The 23,387-nt window shown below is 42.3% G+C and overlaps 1 protein-coding gene across 1 annotated transcript in view; it reads right to left on the bottom strand.

Moving 5' to 3' along the window:
• Positions 1-3,240: 3,240 nt before the first annotated feature.
• The window catches only part of PLLP (plasmolipin), a 175,361-nt gene continuing 155,214 nt past the window's right edge, over positions 3,241-23,387 (bottom strand). Inside the window, exon 4 of the mRNA XM_069653335.1 lies at positions 3,241-5,789. Within this exon, the coding sequence (XP_069509436.1) occupies positions 5,664-5,789 (126 nt within the window). The 3' untranslated portion in view covers positions 3,241-5,663. The remainder of the gene's footprint in view (positions 5,790-23,387) is intronic.

The following is a 23,387-nucleotide window of genomic DNA, read 5'->3' as shown; positions in this document are numbered from 1 at the left end:
ACTAGTTTTCAGAACACCTAATTGGTGAGGACACAGGACATAGACAACAGAAACCCTAGTTGTACAACCTCAAATAGTTGGCAGCCATTATCTAGCATGAGGCATACTGAGATAATAGCAGGCGCTGCACCAATCAGAAATTGGTAACCAGTTTTCTATTTGCCACATTGTATGCAAGCTAGGAAGCCATTATAAAGCTTGAGGCATACTGAGGTAACGTTGGACACTGCACCATATAAACCTTGATGCTATATTATGTGGTGGTCATACATTGAATACCCACCTGTAAACCTTAGCAGCTCTACTGAAATCACCTCATGTTCCTGACTCTACATAGTGGCTGCGAAATACAACTTTTGACACTGTGTGTGTCAAGTGCAAAAATAAACTGGCATTCCAATTGTGTGTTTTTAAATCTTTCACTTTAATATTTTTCTAAAAGAACATCAATACATGTTAGGAACTTGCTGGCCTTGCTTTAAGACTGCGTGTGCCTAATTTTAAGAACATATTATTTTCAACAGTTACGAGTGAATAAGCTTTGCTTTCTTAAAATGCATTGGTAGCATCGCTAGAAATATTAATTGTTTTCAGTGAATACGGTTACATGTCTTCTCTGCTACCATTTTTTTGTCCTTTTGTTAAAGCAGGCAACCCCAGCTGTCTTGCAGGCGTACTATTGCTTGATATAAGCAAAAGAGGGCCCTCTAACTGCTTGAGATATCTAGCTAGTGTTTTAAAATGAACTAACCAAGGTTGACAACCTCAACACTAACTCTTGAGTGGGCGCATGCAGGTTTCACAGAGCAAGTGACCTTAGCCCGCAATCACCATACGCAGTACCTACCCTGCAATGGCTCAAATACTTGCGCTCCTACCTCCCTTTGTTACTCTATTGTCCATTGATTATGTAGATGCATTATCATAATACAAAACATTTCATTCCTCCACATTCAAAGATGTAATAGCTATCACCAGCCGACATGTGTTTCGGCCTCTTTTGGTCTTCTTCAGGGCTAGAGTTCCTGAACTCCTGTCCAAGACATACACTGCTTAGTTACATATCGGTTTTCTGGAAATCCCTTCTCTTTACCCTGCTCATTCACTGTGGTTAGTTGGCCAATCAATAGGCTGTGTCCTTGAACTTGTTTCTCACAGACAAATATATTCATTACAATCTTAAATTTTCTTCTCCTTGTATTCGGTAATTCCTTTATAACACTATGTGGTTTCCCTCACAGATGCTGCTTTGCCCATTAGGGCTCTATGAGGGAAACCAAAGAGAATTATGAAGGAAATGCTGACTACAAGGTTTTCATCGGTGTCAAGCAATCTGTTTCTCATTTGGCATATGAGAGCAAGGGGAACCCTTTTGTTAATGAGCAATGGATTTGCTCGGGAGTTGAGTGCTCACACTTGTCCTTCTGCTAATTATTCCCTTTCCCTATATTGGATTAGTGCTGATTCATGTTTTCTTTTGAGCGTAAAAGCTACTGCTCCTGTGAGTGAGTTGATATGATATGTCCCTGGAGGATAGCTCAGAGGCAACGTTCGCGCCTTGGAAGCAAGATGATACAAAGCAACACAGGTTCGATCCCCGGGTCCGTGCTTAGAAACATCTGGGAATTTATGCGCGTTATAAATAAGCAACTAAAAAACAATTCCTGTAACAGTGCCTCGATGCCCGCGGGCAGTGTGAGCACTTTAAAAAATGCAAAATAAAAAAAATGTAAAAAAATATGTCATTTATAGTGCACATATAACATAGGGAAGACAGAGGGAGGACAGGACAAACGATCTTACTAGGCCTAGTGTCATTTAGGTCTATGCCCTAGCCCCAAGAGTGGGTGAAAGGTCATTTATCTTTGGCTCCCGCTCTCCCTCATTGTGGGTTATTAGCTGCTTTCTCTTCTGTGTGACCTGGAACAACCTGGAACAACCATAAAAGCTACAAAGAGCTTTTCCTAACACATGAAGAGGTCAGCAACTGATTCTTGATAATATTTCACCTGTGTTAGAAAAAAATATTGTTTTTTTAAAAGAAGCATTACTGGTATGTGAAGTAAATTATCTCTGATTACAGGTGGCGGGGCGAATGACAGGGATCCGAGAACATGTAAAATTGATCATAACATGATACTTTACCCTCTTGCTATGGTTCTATCTGCTCTAACATCCTTAACACCAATTTTCCTGTAAGGCATGCATTGGGAGTGGAAAAATGGAAACATTGAGATGCCAGGAACCACCCATTGGAGCCCAGAAAGGGTTGCTGAAATCCCAGAGGATGCCAATGACATCACCATGCCTGAAGCTGTAGACACCAGCGAGATCATCTTGACTGACACAGTGGGAATAATCGAACACCAGCCTCGATCACCTTACAAATGCCCAGAATCTTTGACCCAAGAGGACATCACATTGACTGATGTCATAAGAATGTCAAGCATTAACACTGATGGCACTGGTATGCCCACCATCAACGACACTGATAATGCCAACGCAACTGATGTCACTGGAAAATAAAGCATCTGTCTAGATGATGAGACCCGGCCTGTACTTATGAGCAATCCGATCAGCAATGCAGGTGGCATCAAGACATTGGGAATTCCAATGAAGAACCATAATTAGGCTTATATTTCAACATCTGTGAATTAAATGCAAACAGAAGGCATACTGTTGAATCCCAGAAAGCAACGCTTGGATGAGGAGGGAGTAGCCCTGCAGATTTGCTTCCTACATGTTTATCAAGATTCACATCTGATGCAACTGAAGCACCTTCATCTAGTAAGCAACTTGGGGCCTAGAGAAAGCGCATGGTGCTTCATACCCTGGAGAAAGCTTGTGAACTATTTGTTTTGCAGTCAACATTTCTACTAGGGGAATACCTTACATTTGAAAATTCATTCATCATTTGAAGTAGAGTAGTTACCCAGACCAGAAGAATTGTTCTTCACGTTTCCCTGAACAGTCAAGGATTCATTTTGAAGTATCCAGCACTTTTTGAAATGTCTATATTAATAATACAAGAGCATACTTTTAGGACAGATTTGAAATGATTTGAACATAGATGGAATTCTTGTATTTATCCAATGAACCTGACAAACTGAACAGTTGAACCTTTCTAGAGCCAATGAAACACAGACTACGAATATACACAGTGTGAAGACTGTAGTTAAACAGATAACCATTCACTACATCATCCATTGCAACAATCACATTGGTTAATACAAATTAACATGATTTTGGTAACAATACATTTATTTAAAGAAATATATGTATGATAATGATCTCTTGAACCCCATAACTCTGACAATGTTTGCTTTTGTCAATGCGCAGGAATATTCCCCAAGCAAAGAGGAAAGATTTATAGTAGGATTTAGCAATGAATTGAATTTAAGTGTGCAGACTTCAGCAGGTACTTTGCTATGTGCAAAAAAAAATGATTACTTACATACATGAATGTGACAGCCTTACAGAACACAAAAAATGCATTCATCTGTTCATTCTGAGGGACATCATGAAGCACCAGGTTTACCCGCAGGCCACCACCTCTGGTTCGTTCAGAATTGCGTAAGTGCTGTTACTGCCAGTCTAGCATGATGAGCTTTAGTTTCTAACATGACAGATCCATGTACCTACAAACTGTGTTTGGCCGGCTCAACGCTTTATACTTCTTAAAGGAATATAATAAATAGGGTTTATAAAATACATAATACATAGGATTAATCTGAGTCATTAATTTGCAACAGAGTAACTGTATGACTAAATGGGTGTTTACAGAAGCCATTTAGTTCTCTGAAGCCAGGCCTGAAAAATAAGACGGCAACTTTAATACAATTTCTGGTGAATTTGAAAGTGGTTTAGCTGAGTAATGCCTACTTTTCAGGGCGTGATCATTTGCAAAACACTTTACACTGATTGTTGGAAAGGAAGATATCTGTTTTGACTCCTCAAGGAAATCTATGCCAATGCTGAAATGGGAGCCAATAGCCTCAGGAGTTGCGATTCTAACAATTCAAACTCCTAGTGCTACCACTGGTCAATTGAGGTATTGCTCATTCCATTGCGAATAATGGGGAAATAAATGGATAAAACAAGCAACTGAGGTTTTTGGAATTCTGTCTGCCCAAGGATTTGGCTGTGAGGTATTCAGTTCTTTAGATAACCCAGGCCTTGACCTGGACCTTCAATCTGCTTTCTGTCTGCAGGAGACATTTTGCCAGAGGACAGGATCTGCTGTCTAAGGGTTTTTCTGTGCTGCATTTTATGAGGGAAATCTGGTAGGGCCATTCAACTGATCAATAATTCCACAACTGATTTTGTAAGACCCAAGTAGGGATTATGTTGACATTTACAATACTGATCAATGTTTATTAATGTTCACTTTTCAGGTTTGCACTGCATTTTTAAAATGATACATGTATACATGTGAACTGCATCGCAAAATCGATTTGTATTCTCAAAACCATTTGTCTTTCAAAGTATACTACATAATCAAACCTGTCTTTACAAAATACAAGTGGCAAGTGTACACAAACACGCACAGGTATTTCTCCTTTGTAATACGAAGCACACCGGGGAAGTACACACAAAACGTGTTTGTTTTTTGGCATCTTCTTATCATTTTTGCTCACCTGCAGAAAATTGAGTGATATAGCTTTTAACACTTCCATGGATGCTGAATGGGAACAGACTCCTTGGTTTTTTTTACTGAGATTTTTACATTCTGGTAGATAAACAATCTGCCCCTTTGGAATGCTTGAACAGTCTATACAGCAGCAATTAATGTCAAGGTTGCATCAAAATGCCTCACATTTGTAAACATGTTGAAAATATGAGATGTTCTTGAAGAGGATAACACAGAAAATAAGCTCTGAATACAGAAATACGTTTAACAATTCAGCTTGGCCAGCCGGTGTGCGTATTTCTGAGTGAACTTATTTTAAGTGGATAAAAAAAATTACATTGAACGGTCTACCTGGTCGATATGCAAATGTGTGCTCTGGGCTCTGCAGATTGTCTCATCTTCTATGAAATGGGCCAAATATTAATCACTTTGGCACACTTCTTAGATTTTAAAGTGCTTGTAACTCAAAACATGTATTAAGGCTTCTACTTTCATGAATTGAATATACACATAAAGGCAGTGCCAAGAGACAATGTAGTTTGTAGAGGAACAGTAGAAATGTACTAACCTATTCAGAAGGGAAATATTGGAAACATGCATCAATTCCCACATTGACGTTCACCATCTGTTTGAATTGTGCAGGGGTTGACTTATTATCCACATACAAACATAGACAATTTGCCCAACAAGAAGCTTGGCGAATTGTTGTTTGTTTGTTTAGGATGCATTATATACAATGAATGATATAGAATGATTGGTTGGAGATGATGATGCATTCCTAAGATGTTGACCTTGCACTTTTCTTCTTGGATAAAAGTGTAGTCCTTGTTGGTGGATAAGTTCAGACGAGGCCGAGAGAGTCATTGCTGTTGGATATCAAGACCAGCTTGCATCGGATAGCTCCAGTTGGCGTTTCTTTTGGAACTGTGTATTCTTTGTTTCTTTTGGGAGAAAGTGAAAGAAAACATGTCCATTGCTGTGTCTTTACAAATATCTAGGTTTCTTTCCATCGTTGAAAACCATCTTCTTCACATTAGTTGTACCTATTGTTAGATCCAGACGCCTGACTGGTTGCTGCATTACTGCCATGCCCCCACCACATCTGGCTGCTGAAGAAAGTACTTGCCCCATAGCAAAGCATCACTATACAAGCAAAGAACTGAAATAGAAACAGGAACAAGAAGTAAGCGGTTTCAATGATACATCTCAAAAGCATTGGCTAGGAGTCAGAGAAACCTAAAGTTGGGCCCTTCTAAATAACTTATCTGACTTTCTCAGCCATTGACCAATGTATGTACTTCTAACAAATATTGATGGGCCAATTCACTGAGATGCCAAGAAATGTAATTATCTGACTCCAAGACTAACTTACGTTTACACATAATGTATTCCGTTTTGGTAATTGAGGTACACATTCTTAAGTCATATGTCCCGCAAGCATTTTTCAAACAAATATATGTCCTTCACAGAAGCGAAGAGCATTTTTGCCACAACTCATGAGAAAGCAATTGGATATTGACAGGTGTCCGGTCAAATGGTCGAAAAAAAAAAGATCGAATGACCATTTGATCGAAAGTCAAATGGTCGGAAAAAAAATGGTCGAATTTTTTTATTTATTATTTATATATTTTTTTAGTTTTGTTTGGTAAAAAAAAAATTAATATAGAAAAAGGGGGTTGGGGGTGGACCTCCCCCCATAAAAAAATAATAATAATTTAAAAAAAAAAATCAACCATTTTTTCGACCATTTGACTCTCGATCAAATGGCATTCGATCATTTGGTTTTCGACCAAATGACTGGTAACCATATTGACACATGCAAAGTGAAAGTGTTTCATTGTTTATGGAACTAAAAACACATAAAATGCGAAACTCGTTTGCTCACTTTTTCTCAGGTAAACTCACACCTACACAGGATTGAAGCATGTGTACTTTGCTACTAGGAAAGCAGGACAATCAAATAAAAAATCTGTGCTTATGTCTTTTGAAACTATCAAATGTTTTGGAATTTGATTCTTTCTGGTGAACACAATAACAATGATTTTCAGTACATAGGCCAGAAAACAAATCTGAGAATATCTGCTTAATGTCGGGGTGGGGAGGGAATGGGGCAGGGGGAATCTCACCTGACTGGCCACGAACAAGTATTGCTATTAACGTTACATGTATGTTATTCGGGTGAGTGTGTTTTGCCAGGACCTTGCAAAGGCCGTCAGATACTCAGAATGAAACCTGATTGAACAGAGTTCCATTCAACTGCAATAAACAGCATTTAAGGCTTTCAGAGACTCTTGTAAAAATCAGGCAATATCATTTTGGGAAACCCATTTGTACAGCTATCGTGTGGTATCTTCCTGAATTCTTCTTGGACAACATGGGTCATCTGTGCAAGCAGTTGGTGGGTTTCTGCCTTTGCTGCATTATACAAACTCGCACGACTCTAGCCTCCGTCCGCCCCCTCGCCCCATCACGCCATGTACACTGCCTTGACATTGGGTGGTTATTAATGTATAATCGCTACTTATCCAAGTTCCTAGCCAACCTCTTACCTTGCAGTCTCTGCTCCCACCACTCACCCCCTCAGACTCGAAATGTATATGATGTGTTTATTGTCTCCATTCACTGTCTCCATCTTTCTTCCCACAATTATGCAGTTGTATTTTTTGACAACCATTTAATTTTCGAGTAAAGCACCCACCAACTGGACTGTTCCTGCATCCCTTCTGCTCTTTGGTACAGCACATCTTATCAAAACATTTGTTATCAATAAATTGTAATACAAGCAAATACACGACTTCCCAACAAACATAAGAAGCTAGTTCAAGCAGAGACTGTTCAGTGGGTCAGTTGCAACATTAAATGAATTGTAAAGCATGATATATTATGCACTCGTTCACACACCGGCAAAGCTACCTCCATACCGGCATGAAAATCCTGCACCCGCAAATGGGCAATTACCAGGCTATTCCAGCCCCGTCGGACCCTGTAAATGCCCTTTTGCGGATGCCGGTGCCAGTATATCCCCATTCCCATTTCAGCCTCATAGGGCTCAATGGGAATGGGGATGCCTGTAGCATCGGCACTGTTCATAACGGTGCCGGTGCTACAGGCTTGCTGTGCTCGCGGGTGCCTTTCATTCCGTCAGGGCAGACCTGGCGGAATGAAAGGCACCCGCGAGTACAACTCAGAGTTTGCCGGTCCACTAACAACGGTACTGGCAAGCATACTGGTACCATTGTTACCGGACCGGCAACCTCGTAATGAGGCCCTATGTCTTTTTCTGTCTGTCAACTGTTCTGTAGGTCAGCCAGGTCGAGTCAACATAGCCCAACATTTTAGGGGTGGGGTAGAGGGGAGTACTGAAGCCCAGTCAGCTCAATGATGTTGCGCCACTACTTGCGTTTAATGCCTTGATTACTTAGTGGTAATCTTCATTACTCCTAGCCCTATTCTTCCTCGTCCCAGTACTTGTTTATGAGGCACCACTTGTGTATGAGGCACCGTGGCTCATACACAAGTACTGAGATGAGGTAGAGGTACATGGAGGTAATGCCCAATTTAGCTATGTGTAATTTTCATTACTCCTAGGCCCACTCTTCCTCATCCCAGTACTTACCTATGAGGCAAGGGGGCCTCTGGGACAAGGAAGAGGGATGTGGAGGTAATTCTGGGTTAAAGATCTGATTTTGGAGGTTAGGTTAGGGATGGGAGGGAGAGCGGATGTGTGGGGGGGGGCGGGATTGTGCGATAAATCATAATGGCCATCCATGTCCAGGCTAAGCAGGCATGATATGTGGTATTAGTGGCTAGAGAGGCATTTCGGTGCTGCCAGTCTAGTCATTCCTCAGTTTGGTATGACTTTTTTAAAACTGGGCATTTCTGATAAATCAGTCCTGCTAAGTGTAATTACCTGGCTAGACTGGCATTTGGGTGCTGCCAGTCTAGTCGTTTCTTATTGCGGCATTGTATATTTTTTTGGGCATCTGTGATAAGATGATATGATAAGTCATTTATAAAGCGCCTGTACACAAGTGTTTCTAGGTGCGACAAGACAAGGGAGGGAAAACTGAGGGAGTACAAGGCAAACAATCTTACTAGGCCTTGTGTTAGTCAGATCATGCAAGTGCAAGAATGAGAAGTGCAAGGGGAAAGGGAGGGGGTAACATGCAAGGAAGAGGGGAGGGGAAAACAGGGCAGCAATGCTCTGAGTAAGTGCAGCCAGGGCAGCGCAGCTCTGGGTAGTGAAAGGAGAACAAGGGACTGTAGGGTTACAATTACAGCCCCTAGGTGTGTGGTAGGGCCGGTGGGAATGCAAGGGTGACTGATCAAGAAAGAGTCTGGACTCAGTGAGACTCAAGTCGGTACAGCAGACAGGTAGGTCAGGAAGGCCAGCAGGGGAGGGAGAGAGGGGAAAGCAGAGGAGAATAGGAATGTTTTGAGCTGCTTTCTGAACTTCAGGTGGTCCGGCTCAAGTTTAAGAGGGGCAGGGAGGCCATTCCAGAGGGAGGCACCTGCAGAGGAGAGATGTACCCTCCACGCTCTGCCTGGAGAAGCGTCTAACCCTTAGAGAGTTGCAGGTAGCTGAGCGAAGGGCTCGAGAAGGAAGGTATTTTGGAAGAGATTGTTGGATGCAGTGTGAGTCCCGGCCCCAGAAAGCCTTGTGGACAATGGAAAGGGTCTTGAACTTGATTCTTGCAGCCACCAAGAGCCAGTGGAGAGATTTCATGACTGGAGAGATACGGTCCCTGGGCTTGAGGCCAAGGATAAGTCTCACAGTCCTGTTCTGATTTAGTTGCAGAGGGTGGAGAGTAGAGGAAGGCAGATTGAGAAAGAGGCTATTGCACTAGTCCAGCCTAGAGATAACCAGGGATCTGGAGACAGTGAGCTTCTGGGGGAAAATGAGAAAGGGAAGAGTCCCTTTGAGGTGGTGCAGCTGCTAGTGGGACTTTTTTGGCGACGTCCGAGATGTGAGGAGAGAAAGAGAGAGTGAAGTCAAAGATGACACCAAGGTTTTTTGCTTCACAGGAAGGTGAAGGGAGAGGGCACAAGGCGGGTAGCCAGAGTGAGAGAGGGAAAGCAGGGGTAGGAGTCCCAATGAGAAGGATTTCTATCTTACTGGCATTAAGGAAGAGATCGTTGGAGGCGCACCAATCCTGAATCACGGATAGACGGACAGGAATGAGCGAGAGAGGAGAGGACGCTGAGGGGAGCCTGAAGGAAAGCCGAGTGTCATCTGCACAACACTGAAAGCTAGAGTAGAAGGTAGAGATCAGGTGGGCCAAAGGGGCCAAGTAGAGGTTGAAAAACCATGGTGAGAGGATAGAGCCCTGGGGAACGCCAAAATTAGAGAGAGCAGTGGCAGAGAGAAAGGGACCAACTTGGACCTGGGAGGGGCGGTCCAAGAGGAAGGAGGTCAGCTACTCCAGGGCCTGATCCATGATGCCCAGGTTCTCACTGAGTCGATTGATCAGGATGGCGTGGTTGACAATGTCGAAAGCAGAGGAAAGATCAAGGAGGATGAGGACAGAAGGAACGCTGGAATCAAGGTTAGAGACCAGATCTTCACAGGTGTTGAGGAGAGCAGTTTCTGTGCCTCTGGCAGCTCTGAGGCCAGACTGATGGTAATGGAGACAACCAACAGATTCAGTGTGGAGAGTAAGCTGGGAGATGGGCAGCTTTTCCAATGGTTTGCCCAGGAAAGGGGTGATGGAGATTTGGTGATAGTTTGCCAAGCAGCTAGGAATGGCAGATGGCTTCTTGAGGAGTGGTTGCACAAGGTAGTTCTTAAGGGGAGAGGGGATGTTACAGTGGCGAAAGAGTGATTACAGCAATCAACCAAGGCTGGAGCGAGGGTGTCAATATTGTCATTGATGGTCCTGAAGAAGCAGGGCAGCACCTGTTTGGACAACATTTTCATGGATGGGACTTGTCTAGAAACCTCATCAGGTGTCATCAGAGAGAAAGAGGAGAAAGGAGGAGTGGGAGAGATGGCCAAGGGGGGACCAGGAGAGGAGGAGCGAGAGGAGATAGAGGAAAGGATGTTCTGAGTTTTAGCAGAGAAGTGAGAGGCCAAAGCCGTACCGAGGGCCTGTTGAGGAAACAGGAGAGGTAGAGAATGCAACAGGATTGGCCAGTTCCTTGTAGATTTTAAAGAGTTTGGCCGTGTTGTTAGAGGCCACAGAGGCGCATGCTTGAATGTGTGCTCTCTTCTTAAGGAGTGTTATTGCTTTGACTGGCATTTTGGTGCAACCAGTCTAGATATGTCTAAATGTCACCTGGCATGCTTTACTGTAATGTTATTACGTATCTACACTGGTCTACATTGTGCAGCCAGTTGGACATGTTTTCATTATGGCATGACATTTTTAATAGCAAAGCATTAAGATTCCTGTGCACTGTTGGAGACTTGCATGTATTGGATTGGTGTTGCCCTACAAAACAATTGCAAACACTGTGGCTTTTTAGCCAATTTTTCTCAGAAAGTGTGCTGTATATTGCATTAAAACACATTTATATCTTTCTCCTAGTACAGTGTGTGGCATTACCCTTCAGCAGCACGTTCATGCGTATTGCGCAAGTGTGGTAATCTAGGTCGGGCCAGAGTGTGGCACGACCCGTGATTTGTTGCCAAGTTGGGGGGCCCTCAGCATGGCTCAGAGGGGTGCCCCCAAATTTGGTTTTATGCCACTGTGCGTGTCTGGATGTTATTCTAGACTCTGGTGATTAGCAAGAGATTGCCTGCTTTCACGTTCTTTGCTTCTTGCATCTCTTAAAATTCTAGTCTGTTTTTTAAATGTGTATTGATTGCCATGAGATTACTCTCTGAATTTATCAAAAGGGTTGTTTTGTGATGTCATCTGGTGAAGAAGCCTCCACACTTCAAGGGCACACTTAATCACATCTCAAGGCCATCACACAGCCATGTTTTCATTGGCTTTAGTACCACACCTGCACTTTACCAGAAATTACCTTCATTAAAAATTGCTTAGCATCAGGGGCAGCTTTTTTCATTCTTCTATCAACTTGCATGTGTTCAAATGACCAATGACTGGAGACACTCGTGCGATTGCTACCATAGAGCCCATTCCATTAAGCCCCTTGCATCTAGCCATTTGCAGATCTGTTTCGTCTGTTTCCTACTCCTTCTGCTCCTTCCCTTTTCACCCCCCCCCCGACCCCCACAGACTACAGACTGGTTTGCTGGTGGTAGGGGTCCCAATGCACCACTATCCGGACAAGGCTTGGGGCTGTAAAACCACTGCAATGGTGATGTGGACAGCATAAATGGCTCTTAACTGAACATGAAAAACATATAGCAAACATCATAACAATTGATCTCTGTATTCAAATCACAATAGAAGTTATTGATCATTAGAACACCCGACTCAATTAACTGGAGACTGATCGAAAACACCCATAGAGAGTTCAAATTCATGAATCGTCCTTTTGATAACATTCTTTTTTTGACATGGAAAATATCTAACGACGCTTGATACCATATAGTTATTGAAGGATGCTCCTTTTGTTTCTGATTCCTTGCTATTTTCACACGTGTTACTTACATCACAACACACACAAATAATTGCCCCTTTGAGATGGGCTCCTCTGAAATCCCAAAGCCGACAATAAATCTTGAATCTAGGATCTCTTTATTCGTTACCCTCGAAATACACTGGAGAACTCTGTGCCAGATCTCCCTAATCATTGGGCAAACAATAATCATAGTTTTCGGCCTGCTTCTTTGCGATTATGGAAAGGACAACCTAAGACAGCCTCTTGATACCCCGATTCAGTTTCTCCAGTGGCTATGAAAGCAATATACATTTAAACATCAGTGGTTTATATTTCGGGGATAATTTCACTGCGACCACAAAGTCCCCTGTCTGCATCAGAAGAACTGCAGGCAAAGTCTATGAGCCCATAAGTACCCAGGAACACTATAAACACTATGGTGCATGAGGTTAAGGAAAAACCACCTCTTACCCTCCTTACTGAGAGTCTGACAGGTTTGACATCAGGAGCCATTTTTGGCTCACGACAAACATTTAAAATCCAAAATGGTCACCAGAGTTAAAATAGAGTCAAGATGTTCCCCAATCCTCACTTGGACCTAAAGGAAGCTGTGGGCACACAATCAATCTGAATCGCTCAACACTTGGAGACCATAGCTGCAAATCCCTAAAGAAAGAATCACACAGGGAGAGGGCGTGTCTGCCTCCATAAACCAGCTTGCCCAGCTCAGTGGTGGGGGTTCGTGGAGCCGGTCATGGGTGACGGTGAGAAGACTTTGGTGAACGTTAAAAGTATGGTGGAAGATTGATGGTTGATGGAGGTGGGAGGGAGTGAAGGAGTCACTTGGAGTGGTGAGAGTTTGAAGGAAGAGAATGTCATTTTAGAAGGAGGTGGTTGTGAGACTTTGAAGGAAGAGAAGGTAACATCAGAAGGAGGCTGGGGTGAAAGTTTTAAGGAGGTGGAGGTAACATCAGAAGGAGGTGGTAGTAAGTTTAGAGGAGGTAACTTCAGAAGGCAGTGTGGTTGAGAGTATGGAGGAGGAGGTTACAATTTCAATAGTAGGTGGGAGGGCAAGGTTGAAGGAGGAGAAAGTCACATCAGAAAGAGGTGGTGGCATGAGTGGAGGGAGGGGAGCTAACATCGGGAGAGGTGAGCAGAAAAATTAAGGTGGCATAGGCAATACAAAGAGTAAGAGCCGGAAGTCACGAGAAGGCTGGGTTGGTCCAATGCATGTTGGAGAGCGATGAGGAGGCACAAGATCCAGGCAAGGTGATTGGAGCAGGGAGGACTCTAGAAACCTAAAGGACTCTGTTCTCTGCCTCCCAGATGGTACACCGAGTAGGGATGATAGTTCTAGGTTCTGGGTCCAGAAACAACCCCTTGTGTAGCTCGAGTATTACATAAAGTTGCTGGATTCGATGGAGAGATGCTTTAACCAAGGGTCACAATCGACTGACCGGAACTTGGGCGTGTTGCAAACCATTCTGTTAGATAGGTGTGGGTGTGAGTCCTGGGAAGCCTGCTACTTGGTAGTTGGGCAAGAAGCAGCAACCACCCGGGATGGGGGGATAGAGACTTGGATTCAGCTGTCTGGAGGACTCCTTCATTTGACTTTTTTTTCTGTGTACCCTTAAAATAAAAGGATTGCAATCAAATGCCTTGCATCCAGTCATTTGTGCATCTTCCTCGATCTCCATGACAAATCCACAAATCCATGATATTCATGGATTTGTTTGAAAAAACATTTTCACTGAATATATCTAATCCTTGCTTGATTGAAGTTGACTTTTTTTTATTGCGTCCAATGTCAAGAGGCTTTAGATATGTTGTAATACCTTCCACCATTACAGTTTAAAGACTTCCCTCCCTACATTTGACAGAATCTCAAAGTAGCAGATTACCAGAGTTAATTAAGTAGAATCATAGAATGTCTTTAAATAAGTATTCTTCTTTTAGATGCCATTACATGCAAGCCCCACAAGGATCCCGTTTCATTAGTTTGCCCCCAACAGAATAGTAAAACATATGAAAGGTAAAAAAGGGGGGATTTAATATCACGGAAAGTATCTGTATGGCTACTTTTTTGATGTTTGCTTTGCATAAACATTTTGAAATCATAGAATTGATGGTCGAATTCACTTGCAGTATAATGCTGCAAATATATAGAAAACCATAAAGAGTATCGACATTTTAACAATCTCTGCCCATCACAGAGAATGACAGGTGCGTGGCCTGAGAAAATAATATCATTGTCTCTCTTGTAATCTGGCCATGCTAGTAGAACAAATTATGTTTATTATTTCTATCCCTAGATAGGAACACTGTCTGTCATTGCATCTTTATAAATTGCAATATTCCCAGTCATGACTTGGTTTTTTTAGTGTTTAACTTGTATCTAAACACCCAGCTAAAATCCTCTGTGAATTCACTGACTGCTAGAACCGCAGATTTCCTTTGGTTGTAAGAATGAATTAGTCATCTGCATAAATTAATTTTCGACAAGGATAACTTTCAGACAAAAGGTATAATTTGCTGTTTGTTTTATTCACATAGCCAAATGCTCCAAGTTGAGTGCAAAGAGACATGGTGAAATCGGGCATCCCTGATGTGTTCCCTGGATTATATGTACCTCACATGATTTCTGGCCATTAGTGACAATTTTCAGAACTGGTGCTTAATATGCCGTACCATAGATTATGCATTTGTGAGTAGTTGTCATATTGCCGATCAATAAAAACCGAAACTCTACGCTGTACATGAACTAATGCTTTATTTGTAGCAAAACATATAAGGGGTACCTGGGCCTGTCAGGAGGAAGCCACAAAGATTAGAGTGATGGGTAAATTGGTATGGCCTCTCCTGGGTCTGTCGTCTTCAGGGTCACTTCCCTTCCTAGGGAATATTGGAGTTTTAGGATTTAGATGGTTACATGGTTTGGGTACACTATGATCTACCTTGATGCTAAGATATTAGACCTAGAAGCAGTGATCCCAGAAAATCATTAAAATGTTCTTTAAATGTCAAGGGGCATCCAGTCTTCTGCCGCTGCTTCTCACAAAGTGGAGCTTGTGGCAGCTAACTAGTGATTTGATGTTGTGGCTTCTGGTGCTGCAGAGGCCTCAAGTGGTTTCTGCCAGTTAGGATGGAACCGGCATTATCTTGTATATGATGAGGTATGATATGGCATTTATAGAATGCAGGTTTTGTGGGTTAATTAGTGTCACTCTGGAAGGATTTTGGTGATGGGGTCCAAATGCTTCAGTCGTGTGATGAAACACGTTATAGCTTGTTGGACAGATTTTGGTGGAGCCAGGAAGCAGAGCGGGAATCTGTTGGGGAGATGGTTGTACCATTCCTACTATTAAAGAACCAGGACTTAAATGGCAGTTCTGAAGTCTGTAAAGGGATGAAGGGCTTTATTTTCCAAAAAAGGGACAGCCCATCTGGACTTTCTATGGGATTTATGTCTTGAAGGAAATGTTTCTACTGAACAGGAAGTAGAGGGATTTAATGCTGGACGCGACCGGGGCAGAGATATCAAAAGGCATCATTCAGTTCTGCATTAAAGAGCCTTTGAGAGAGCACATGGGGAGGATGAATGTTGGCTACGCGTTCACATGATCTCTTTTCCATGTGAGAGTGGGCTCCTTGACTGAAATGGGGCCAAAAAACTAAATCTGAAGCTACCCCCCCCCCCCACCATGTTCTCTCTCTTAATGGCAAGATTTCACAGTTTTTTTTAGAAGAGGTCTGAACATTCCTAGTTTGAGACTATTTGGTAAAATATGTTTTAAGGAGACAATTTGTGGGTCATGTTTCACTTGAGTAGATAAATTATGAGCAGGCAAAGGGTCGAGTGCATTTCCATTGCCTTGACCTATTGTAATATAAGGGGGACGGTGTTAATATACAGTAATCGCTAATCCATGTTTAATGAAATGAAAACGTTACCTTTTATTTGATATGACAACATAATCTGGTACACAGAGCCATGCAAGAGAATGGTAAACTGGTGTTAGAATTTGAGAAAAAAACTTTGAATGGCTCCAAAAACCACGACAAAGGCGAAATTCTATATTTCGAGCTTGTGAGGTAATGTATCACTGACAAGCTATACTTTCTACTGGCAGGGTTTGGTCAGCCACATGGCTAAATCCCATAGGAATTGCTAACTCAGCAGCCAATAGAGGACCTATTGAGCAGAATCCTTGTGATGTTAGACTTGGAGGGGGAAGTGCAACTTCCTGAAAGAGCGTTACGATTTATTGAAATATACCCATTTCATAAAACATTGCAAGGGCAAAAAGCGTACATACAGAGTGCCTAAGAGCCCCACAAATAAGGAGTCTTTCAATAATGGGCAGATTTTCTCAGTTCCAGAGAAAACCATGAATCTCTTTGTGGGAGAAAAATGGAAATGAGGTTAGCATTTTTCTATCTGCATCCACAATTGAGCACCTCACTCCATCACTTAATTCTATTTAGCAAAACACAGGAAGATTTAAGGACCAGAATTTTGACTGCATATCTGAGATGATTTGGGATTAAGCAATGTAAACTGGCTTTTTTTCATGGTTTCTGCCTTGCATATGAATCTAAAGAGCACTGGTGACTTTCTTATATGTAGTTTATTCTAGGACACCATTTTACATTGTAATAGAGCCAACAAACTGAGACCCAGGAAAAGCAGATTATTGGAAACATCTTCTGACCTTTGACAGAATGTTGCTAACTAGACACATTATTTAAGGGCGAGTTCATTCATTATGTGTTGACAAATCCAACATTACATAAAGATCCAACATGGCCATTGCAGGATTTATGAACACTCATGCATGGGGCACCCAGAGATCTGCACTTACCATCTATGCAATGCAGCCTAGACAGGATGCACTTTATGGTGCTGAGATATGGGGACATGTATCAGTGAAACAATTGTCACTGAAAATCGATTTTTAAAGCCAGTTGTGAACCGGCCTAGAGGTATTCCAACAATCCCACTCCATGAGGAGACAGGAGTTGGATACATTGGCCGATGGATTGCTAGCAGACCCCTTTTTTATTGTATCCGTATCTGGAGAATCCTGCCTTAACCAAATAAAGGGCGGCTCTCCATGATGTACTCGGGCAGGAAGGAGCCAACAATCTGCCACGGTTCAAACATGTGAAACACCTTTTTTTAATTCCTTGGGTTTTGCAGATCACTTGGTGTACCCAATTGCCCGAATCACAAATGAATGTTAACAATGGAAATGCAAGGTACTTTTTGAACTAAAGGTGTAATAAAGAGCCTGAGCAGTCCAGCCCATAGCCCAATATTGCGATAGTAAATCCTGAGTTGGATATGAGTCGTATTTGGATCATTCGGGTCCAAGACTGGCACGTTTGCGTTTTTCTAAATTAAAGGCAGGTGTTTTGCCTTTAGCAACATTTACTATTAGTTGGTTATGTCAAATGGGCCAGATCTATGTCCTCATTGTGATAATGTGAGACAAACTGTAATCCACTTTTTGCTGTTCTGTCCCAGATATAATGCATTTAGAAAACAATATCTGAAACCCTTTTTGCTAGAGGCCAAAATTTGCAGTCATACCTCAGCCTATTTGTATTCCAAACCAAGAGTGAAGGTGGCTTTTAATATTGCGGTGATTACATATATTCATAAAGCGCTGCAAATTAGGACGAAAGTGTTGAAAATGGTCACTAATCAGAATATTTTAGATCTCCAATATGAAGTGTTCTGATTTTGAGTTTTCTCTAATAGCTCTTTATATGCATGGCATAATGATATTCTTAACCAATTAGTACAGTACAAGCATATGGCACTTTAAGTAGCATATTTGTACCATATTAGTATTTAGCATTAGCAGAAATATGTCAAACTCGTACGCTATTTATTATATTAGATTGTATTTGTATGATATGTAAAAGTACGATGTATTTCATTACTTTGCCCGTTTATATAATTAAATAATATACAATCTTAAAAGTCCCTTGTTTTTTTTTGTTCAAAACATGTAATTTCACAAAATCCGATGAACCCCAGCCTGACTTATCTTCGTATTTGATGATCTGTTTGCTTTTCTTGCTAGTTGCCGAAATAAATATAACACTAACTGGAGTAATTAATTTTAGAAATGACCACGCAGCATTATAACCTGATTTTAGGAGGTGCAATTAATTGTATCACTCTTGATATAAAAAAAAACTATTTGATTGGTGTAGCTTATGATAAAACCTCAGTTGCTAGAGACATCTGCCCTGATTTGAATTGTAATCTATGTTAAAGAAAGTACTTAATTCAAAGGCATTGACATTAAGGAACCACATAATCTAATTATAAAATGAGATAGGTGAAATCATTTGCAATTGCTTAATGTTTGACAGTGCACTGTTATTTATCATTAATAAGGCACCATCATTCAACGGCAAACCGATCTCTGTATTTTGATACATATGTAATAATGGTAACACATGCAGTAGGATACACTGATACTGTAAGTCAAGAGTTGAGATGCATGGCAGGAAGATGATGGTATAGCGTTGGCACATGATTTAGGCTTTTTAGTTTTGACTATTAGGTGGCGCTGAAAGCACTACCTTTAAAAACTATTGTCATTAAAATAAGAGCTTCAAAGGGGAGCTAAGAATGAGGGTCTCTTATGCTTTCCAATGCAGATGACATACGAGGATGGATATGGTGTTGTTTGGTTGTGTGCACCCATTTAACACCCATTAGTAATTCAAGTCTGAGTTTTTCCACCCATTGCCACCATTCCCACCCAAAACCACACACCTGTTGCACCCTTCCCTTGCATTAGTATCGTGTGTAAAATTTGCCAGCCATTTTTAGTTACTAAATGGCGACAGATATATGTTAATGTGTGTAGAAATGCATTTTTATCTGTTTTATGCTTTAAAAAAAACATATATTCGTGTTTGTACGTTTTGTTATAAATATTTATTTTGTTCCAAAAATGACCAACTTTACATTGACAAGCAGTATAGATATGTTTTGTTCGAAAATGTCCATGTATTTAGCTGTGTGTGTTGGTTTACTGTTTTTTGATGTAAGCAGTACCTGATTGGGTGTGTAGTGCTTTATTGATGCCACATAGTACACCGAACATACCAGTGTTGCTTGCGACTGGTATGCAGGGGTTTGAGTCGATTTGTAAGTTATAACCGATGTTATATTTGGCTCATTTATCGACAAATGAAAATCTCTTCAAATATAAAGAGGTACTGTTGGATGTCCTGTCACAGCAAGGGAGTATGCCCTGAAGAGGGAGTTGGTATCCTGGCACCATCCCCCTAGCCTCCATCAAGTTCATGTCAAGACGGAAGGTCAGAAGAAAACACAACCACCCATTCTATTTCGGACGAATCCCAAATGCACCAATGATCGAAAGATACACTGAGAGGTAATCTCTCAGCCAGTCATACAGACCTAGTGCGGTATAGATCTATCCATGCGTGAGTCAAGAGCCGAAGAGCATGGCCAGAGACAGCCTAGAATAAAGCACCAGGAAGCCATTTTGCTGATGTCATTAGAGACACCACGACATAGCAGTGTTAGACATGAAGTGCACATGCAGTCCGCACTGCACCACACAAACACAAACTTAAATACATGAAGAACATGAATGCACAGTTCAATAGTTAGAGGGCAGATACATATACATACTGTCATTGCTTTTATTATTTTGTCATTAGCCGAATGCAGTGATGCATTAACCGCAAGGCACAAGAGATCCTGAGCAAGCTTGCTGATGCTTAAAGCCAATAATCGCGTGGACATACAGGAGTATATATGGAACCTGATCGAACCACGTATAGCTAACGCATAGGGAATGTAGTATGACATGGACAACGTAGAAACCGCATTATAAGGTTTAGGAACATTACAGCAGGCTGCAAATCATTGAGCAGGAGACGAGCTGAGCCAATTCAGGCTGGACAGGGAGCAAGACGCATAAGACAGGCCCCACAGCCTAAGTCAAGAGAGATGAAGACGCTCCAATCCCCAGATGACAAAGGGTCCAGCTGCAGGAAAAGGGAATAAATCCTCTTAATTGGAAGCTACAGAGTTCGATTTTGTACTCTCTAAACATATGGTACAGCCGAATGGAACAATGAACAGTCTTCCAGGGTGGGAAGAAGCCAGTCCCAGCAGCCTGCCGCAGATTACTACAAGTGTTGCTACTGGCAGGGGAATATTCTTATAAGGCAAAGGTGATATACACAAGTTACAATACAGGCATAATTGTTCACATTAGCTTCAAGAGGTACACTGAGAGATGAGAACCCGATTGAGTCCAAGGCCTGGTGGAATCATCTCTAGCCCAACACAGTTTAGCCATCCAGGGGTGGATAGCAAAGGACAAGAACCAATGGTAAACTCAATACTCTGCAACAATGTGTGTGTTAGTAAATTGGGGATGGGACAGGCCAGCCACCTGACATGTAAGAGCCAGTAGATTAACATCTATAGGTAACCATATAGATTAGACTCCTGACGGGCAATCCCACACAGCGATACGTTTTTGGAGAGTGGCCCAAGTAGTGACACAGTAGTGAGTAATTTCACCCTAAAACTGGCCTGTAAACCAGGAGAAGCTGAGACGTACTGGAATCCACCTGTGTTCTTGTTTCGATCCCTGTTGGTTTCGTCTGTAATAGACCACAGTTTGAACTTGCCGTTGACTGAGTCCTCCATGTGTACTGGGGAGGGAGTTGGGCCCTCCAAGTCTGCAGACTTCCAGCTTCGCTCCGTCATACCTGGGAGTTCATCCCAACAGTCTTTGAAGGGGGTCTCCCATGTATCCACTGGGTGGTCTGGGTCTTGGGGAATACTGGCATGACCCCTCTGTTATGACACCTGCCTCCAAGGTAGTGATAATGAGTGCTGTGTGGGCTAGGGTAGAGTTTGACATTTTGGTGCAATCCAGGGCCTTGGATTCCTTGGTCTGTTATCTGGGTAGGCTGTGAAGATTACTTGGATTATGTAACCTCCAAGTGGGAAAATGTTTTCTACTTAAAGTTCCGCCTTGGGATCCTGCCCACAGCCGCACTCTACATAGGTGGAATAACGCTTTCCCTACAAATTGCATCCTATGTGATGACCCTGTTGAAGACCTTCGTCCTTATCCATTTCTCTGCCCTGGGACCAAGCCCTTGAGGAAACGCTTCTTGACACCGCACTTTGTAAATCATGGCTGCAGGACAATTGGCAAAGCCATGGGCAAGTGCTTGGACTCTATAGACGTTTTAGAGTTTTTTGCAGCCACTAGCTATTTAAGCTGGGCATGGAGAGTTCATCTAAAGAAGTGCAAGAAGCCAGCATAGCCTGTAACACTGTGAGATTGTACAATGCCCTTCCACCCTTCTTAATTGTTCTTATCCATGATGAAATGATGAATTATCGTGTGATTTTAGGGTACATTGGTGGGTCTATGCTAAATATATGTAGTGTTGCTTTTATGACTTTTGTCGTGGGAATAAAGCCTATGAATTGAAAATTGAAATGGGATTGATTTCATTGTCTGTGTAGTCTGTTCGTGTTAGCAGAAGGTAGAATTTTTTAAAATTTTAGTTTTGTTTGGAGCTTGGAAGAAAGATGTAAGGCTGCTTGTGTCTTGGTGGAACTTTTATTAATTATTAGCTATAACCGTCTGCTGTTTTTGTTTGTAGGCACACCATGCGCGCCGTATATGGAGTGCCAACAAACAAAAACAGCGGTCGGTTATGGCACATACGTGTTTTTTTTTTTAAAGTTACGTTTGGTAACTGGTAATAAAACGTATCGGATCTGGGTGCTGGTCGGGGGATATTACAGTAAATGGGAGGGGTGCAGGCAGTGAGCGTGCTGCCTCCCATATACAAGGCAGAGAAGAGAGCAGTTATTTTCTGGCTCTCCCGTGCTGGCTGTAGTGTATGGAGTGGCAACAAACAAAAGTAGCGGCCGGTTATGGCAGATACGTTTTCTTTCCAGTTACGGAAATTAAACGTATCTGCTTTAACTGGCTGCTGCTTTCGTTTGTGGGCAGCCTGTGCTCATTCAGGACCATGTTACAGCTGTGCCATTTCTCCATGTAGGCCAGGGTGACACCCGTTGGCACACAGAATTTGAGCTTTTGATGTCAAGGCATGTGATGCCAGTAGAGGGGAACGAGTCACTAAATTCAAGGACTGGCTACGGCAGTGCGTGCGTGGCATGGTCATGCTTAAACACGTGTGGCAGTTTCCGAGCACAGAGGTAGAGATGCTATCAGAATGCAAGTAATTGGACGTGATCTCTCGTCACTTTTAACCACAAATGGGAAACTTCATAGTATCAACAAAACCTGTGCAATTTCACTAGAATATGTTAAAAAGCAACACAGTGGGGGTATTTTCCAGAACAAAATAATTCATAGATTGTTTTAATCAAGCTGCCTTCTTTGCTGTGTACACACTCTCCTCCCATGCGACTCATTATTAAGGATCTTCTGTTTCGAACAGATTTAAAACTATATAAAACCAGGCATTGGCAAAGCAAATGGATTTTGGCTGTCATTTCATTGATAATATTCATGTTTGTTATTTATTAATGCTATGTTATTTATATAGCACTTTTGTCAAAGCGATGTTCAAACGACATGTTACATACAATTATCACCCAACCGAAGTGGTATTCATTTATCCATCTCGGACGTATGAAATGAGTTGTTCTTGCAAGGACCTGCAGATCAGACACAGATTGCGACAGCAATGGCTCGACCCACTGCAGTCAAGTGCAGTCTACCCCCACAAACCCAACACCCACTCTCTCTACACCCACTCATCCCATTACGTCTGCTTGCTGGGTTTGTCTGGGCTATTTTGTGCTACTTTTCACAAGCCCTGCCGAGGGTACTTGGTTCTTCATAATTTTCCTCTCACCAACTACCAACACCCACCACCCCAGCCCCACTAACCTCACCCATGCTTACCCTCTCACCAAGCCCCCTCCATCTGAACCCTACCCACCCTCTCTACCCAATTCACACTCTACCAGCACTACCTCCCCCACCCTCCCTACCATCACTCTCTACCCCCACTCACCCACCCTGCCTACCATCACTCTCTCTACCACCACCCACCATCCCTACCATCACTCTCTACCCCACCCACCCTGCCTACCATCACTCTCTCTACCCCACCCACCCACCCTACCCGCACTCTCTCTACCCCACCCACCCTACCTACCATCACTCTCTATACC

The sequence above is a fragment of the Ambystoma mexicanum genome, chromosome 1p, assembly GCF_040938575.1.
Source record: "Ambystoma mexicanum isolate Mex_15411 chromosome 1p, UKY_AmexF1_1, whole genome shotgun sequence".
Classification (NCBI taxonomy): domain Eukaryota; kingdom Metazoa; phylum Chordata; class Amphibia; order Caudata; family Ambystomatidae; genus Ambystoma; species Ambystoma mexicanum.
Note: the sequence above shows the minus strand (reverse complement) of the source record. Positions and strands in the feature narration are given on the sequence as shown.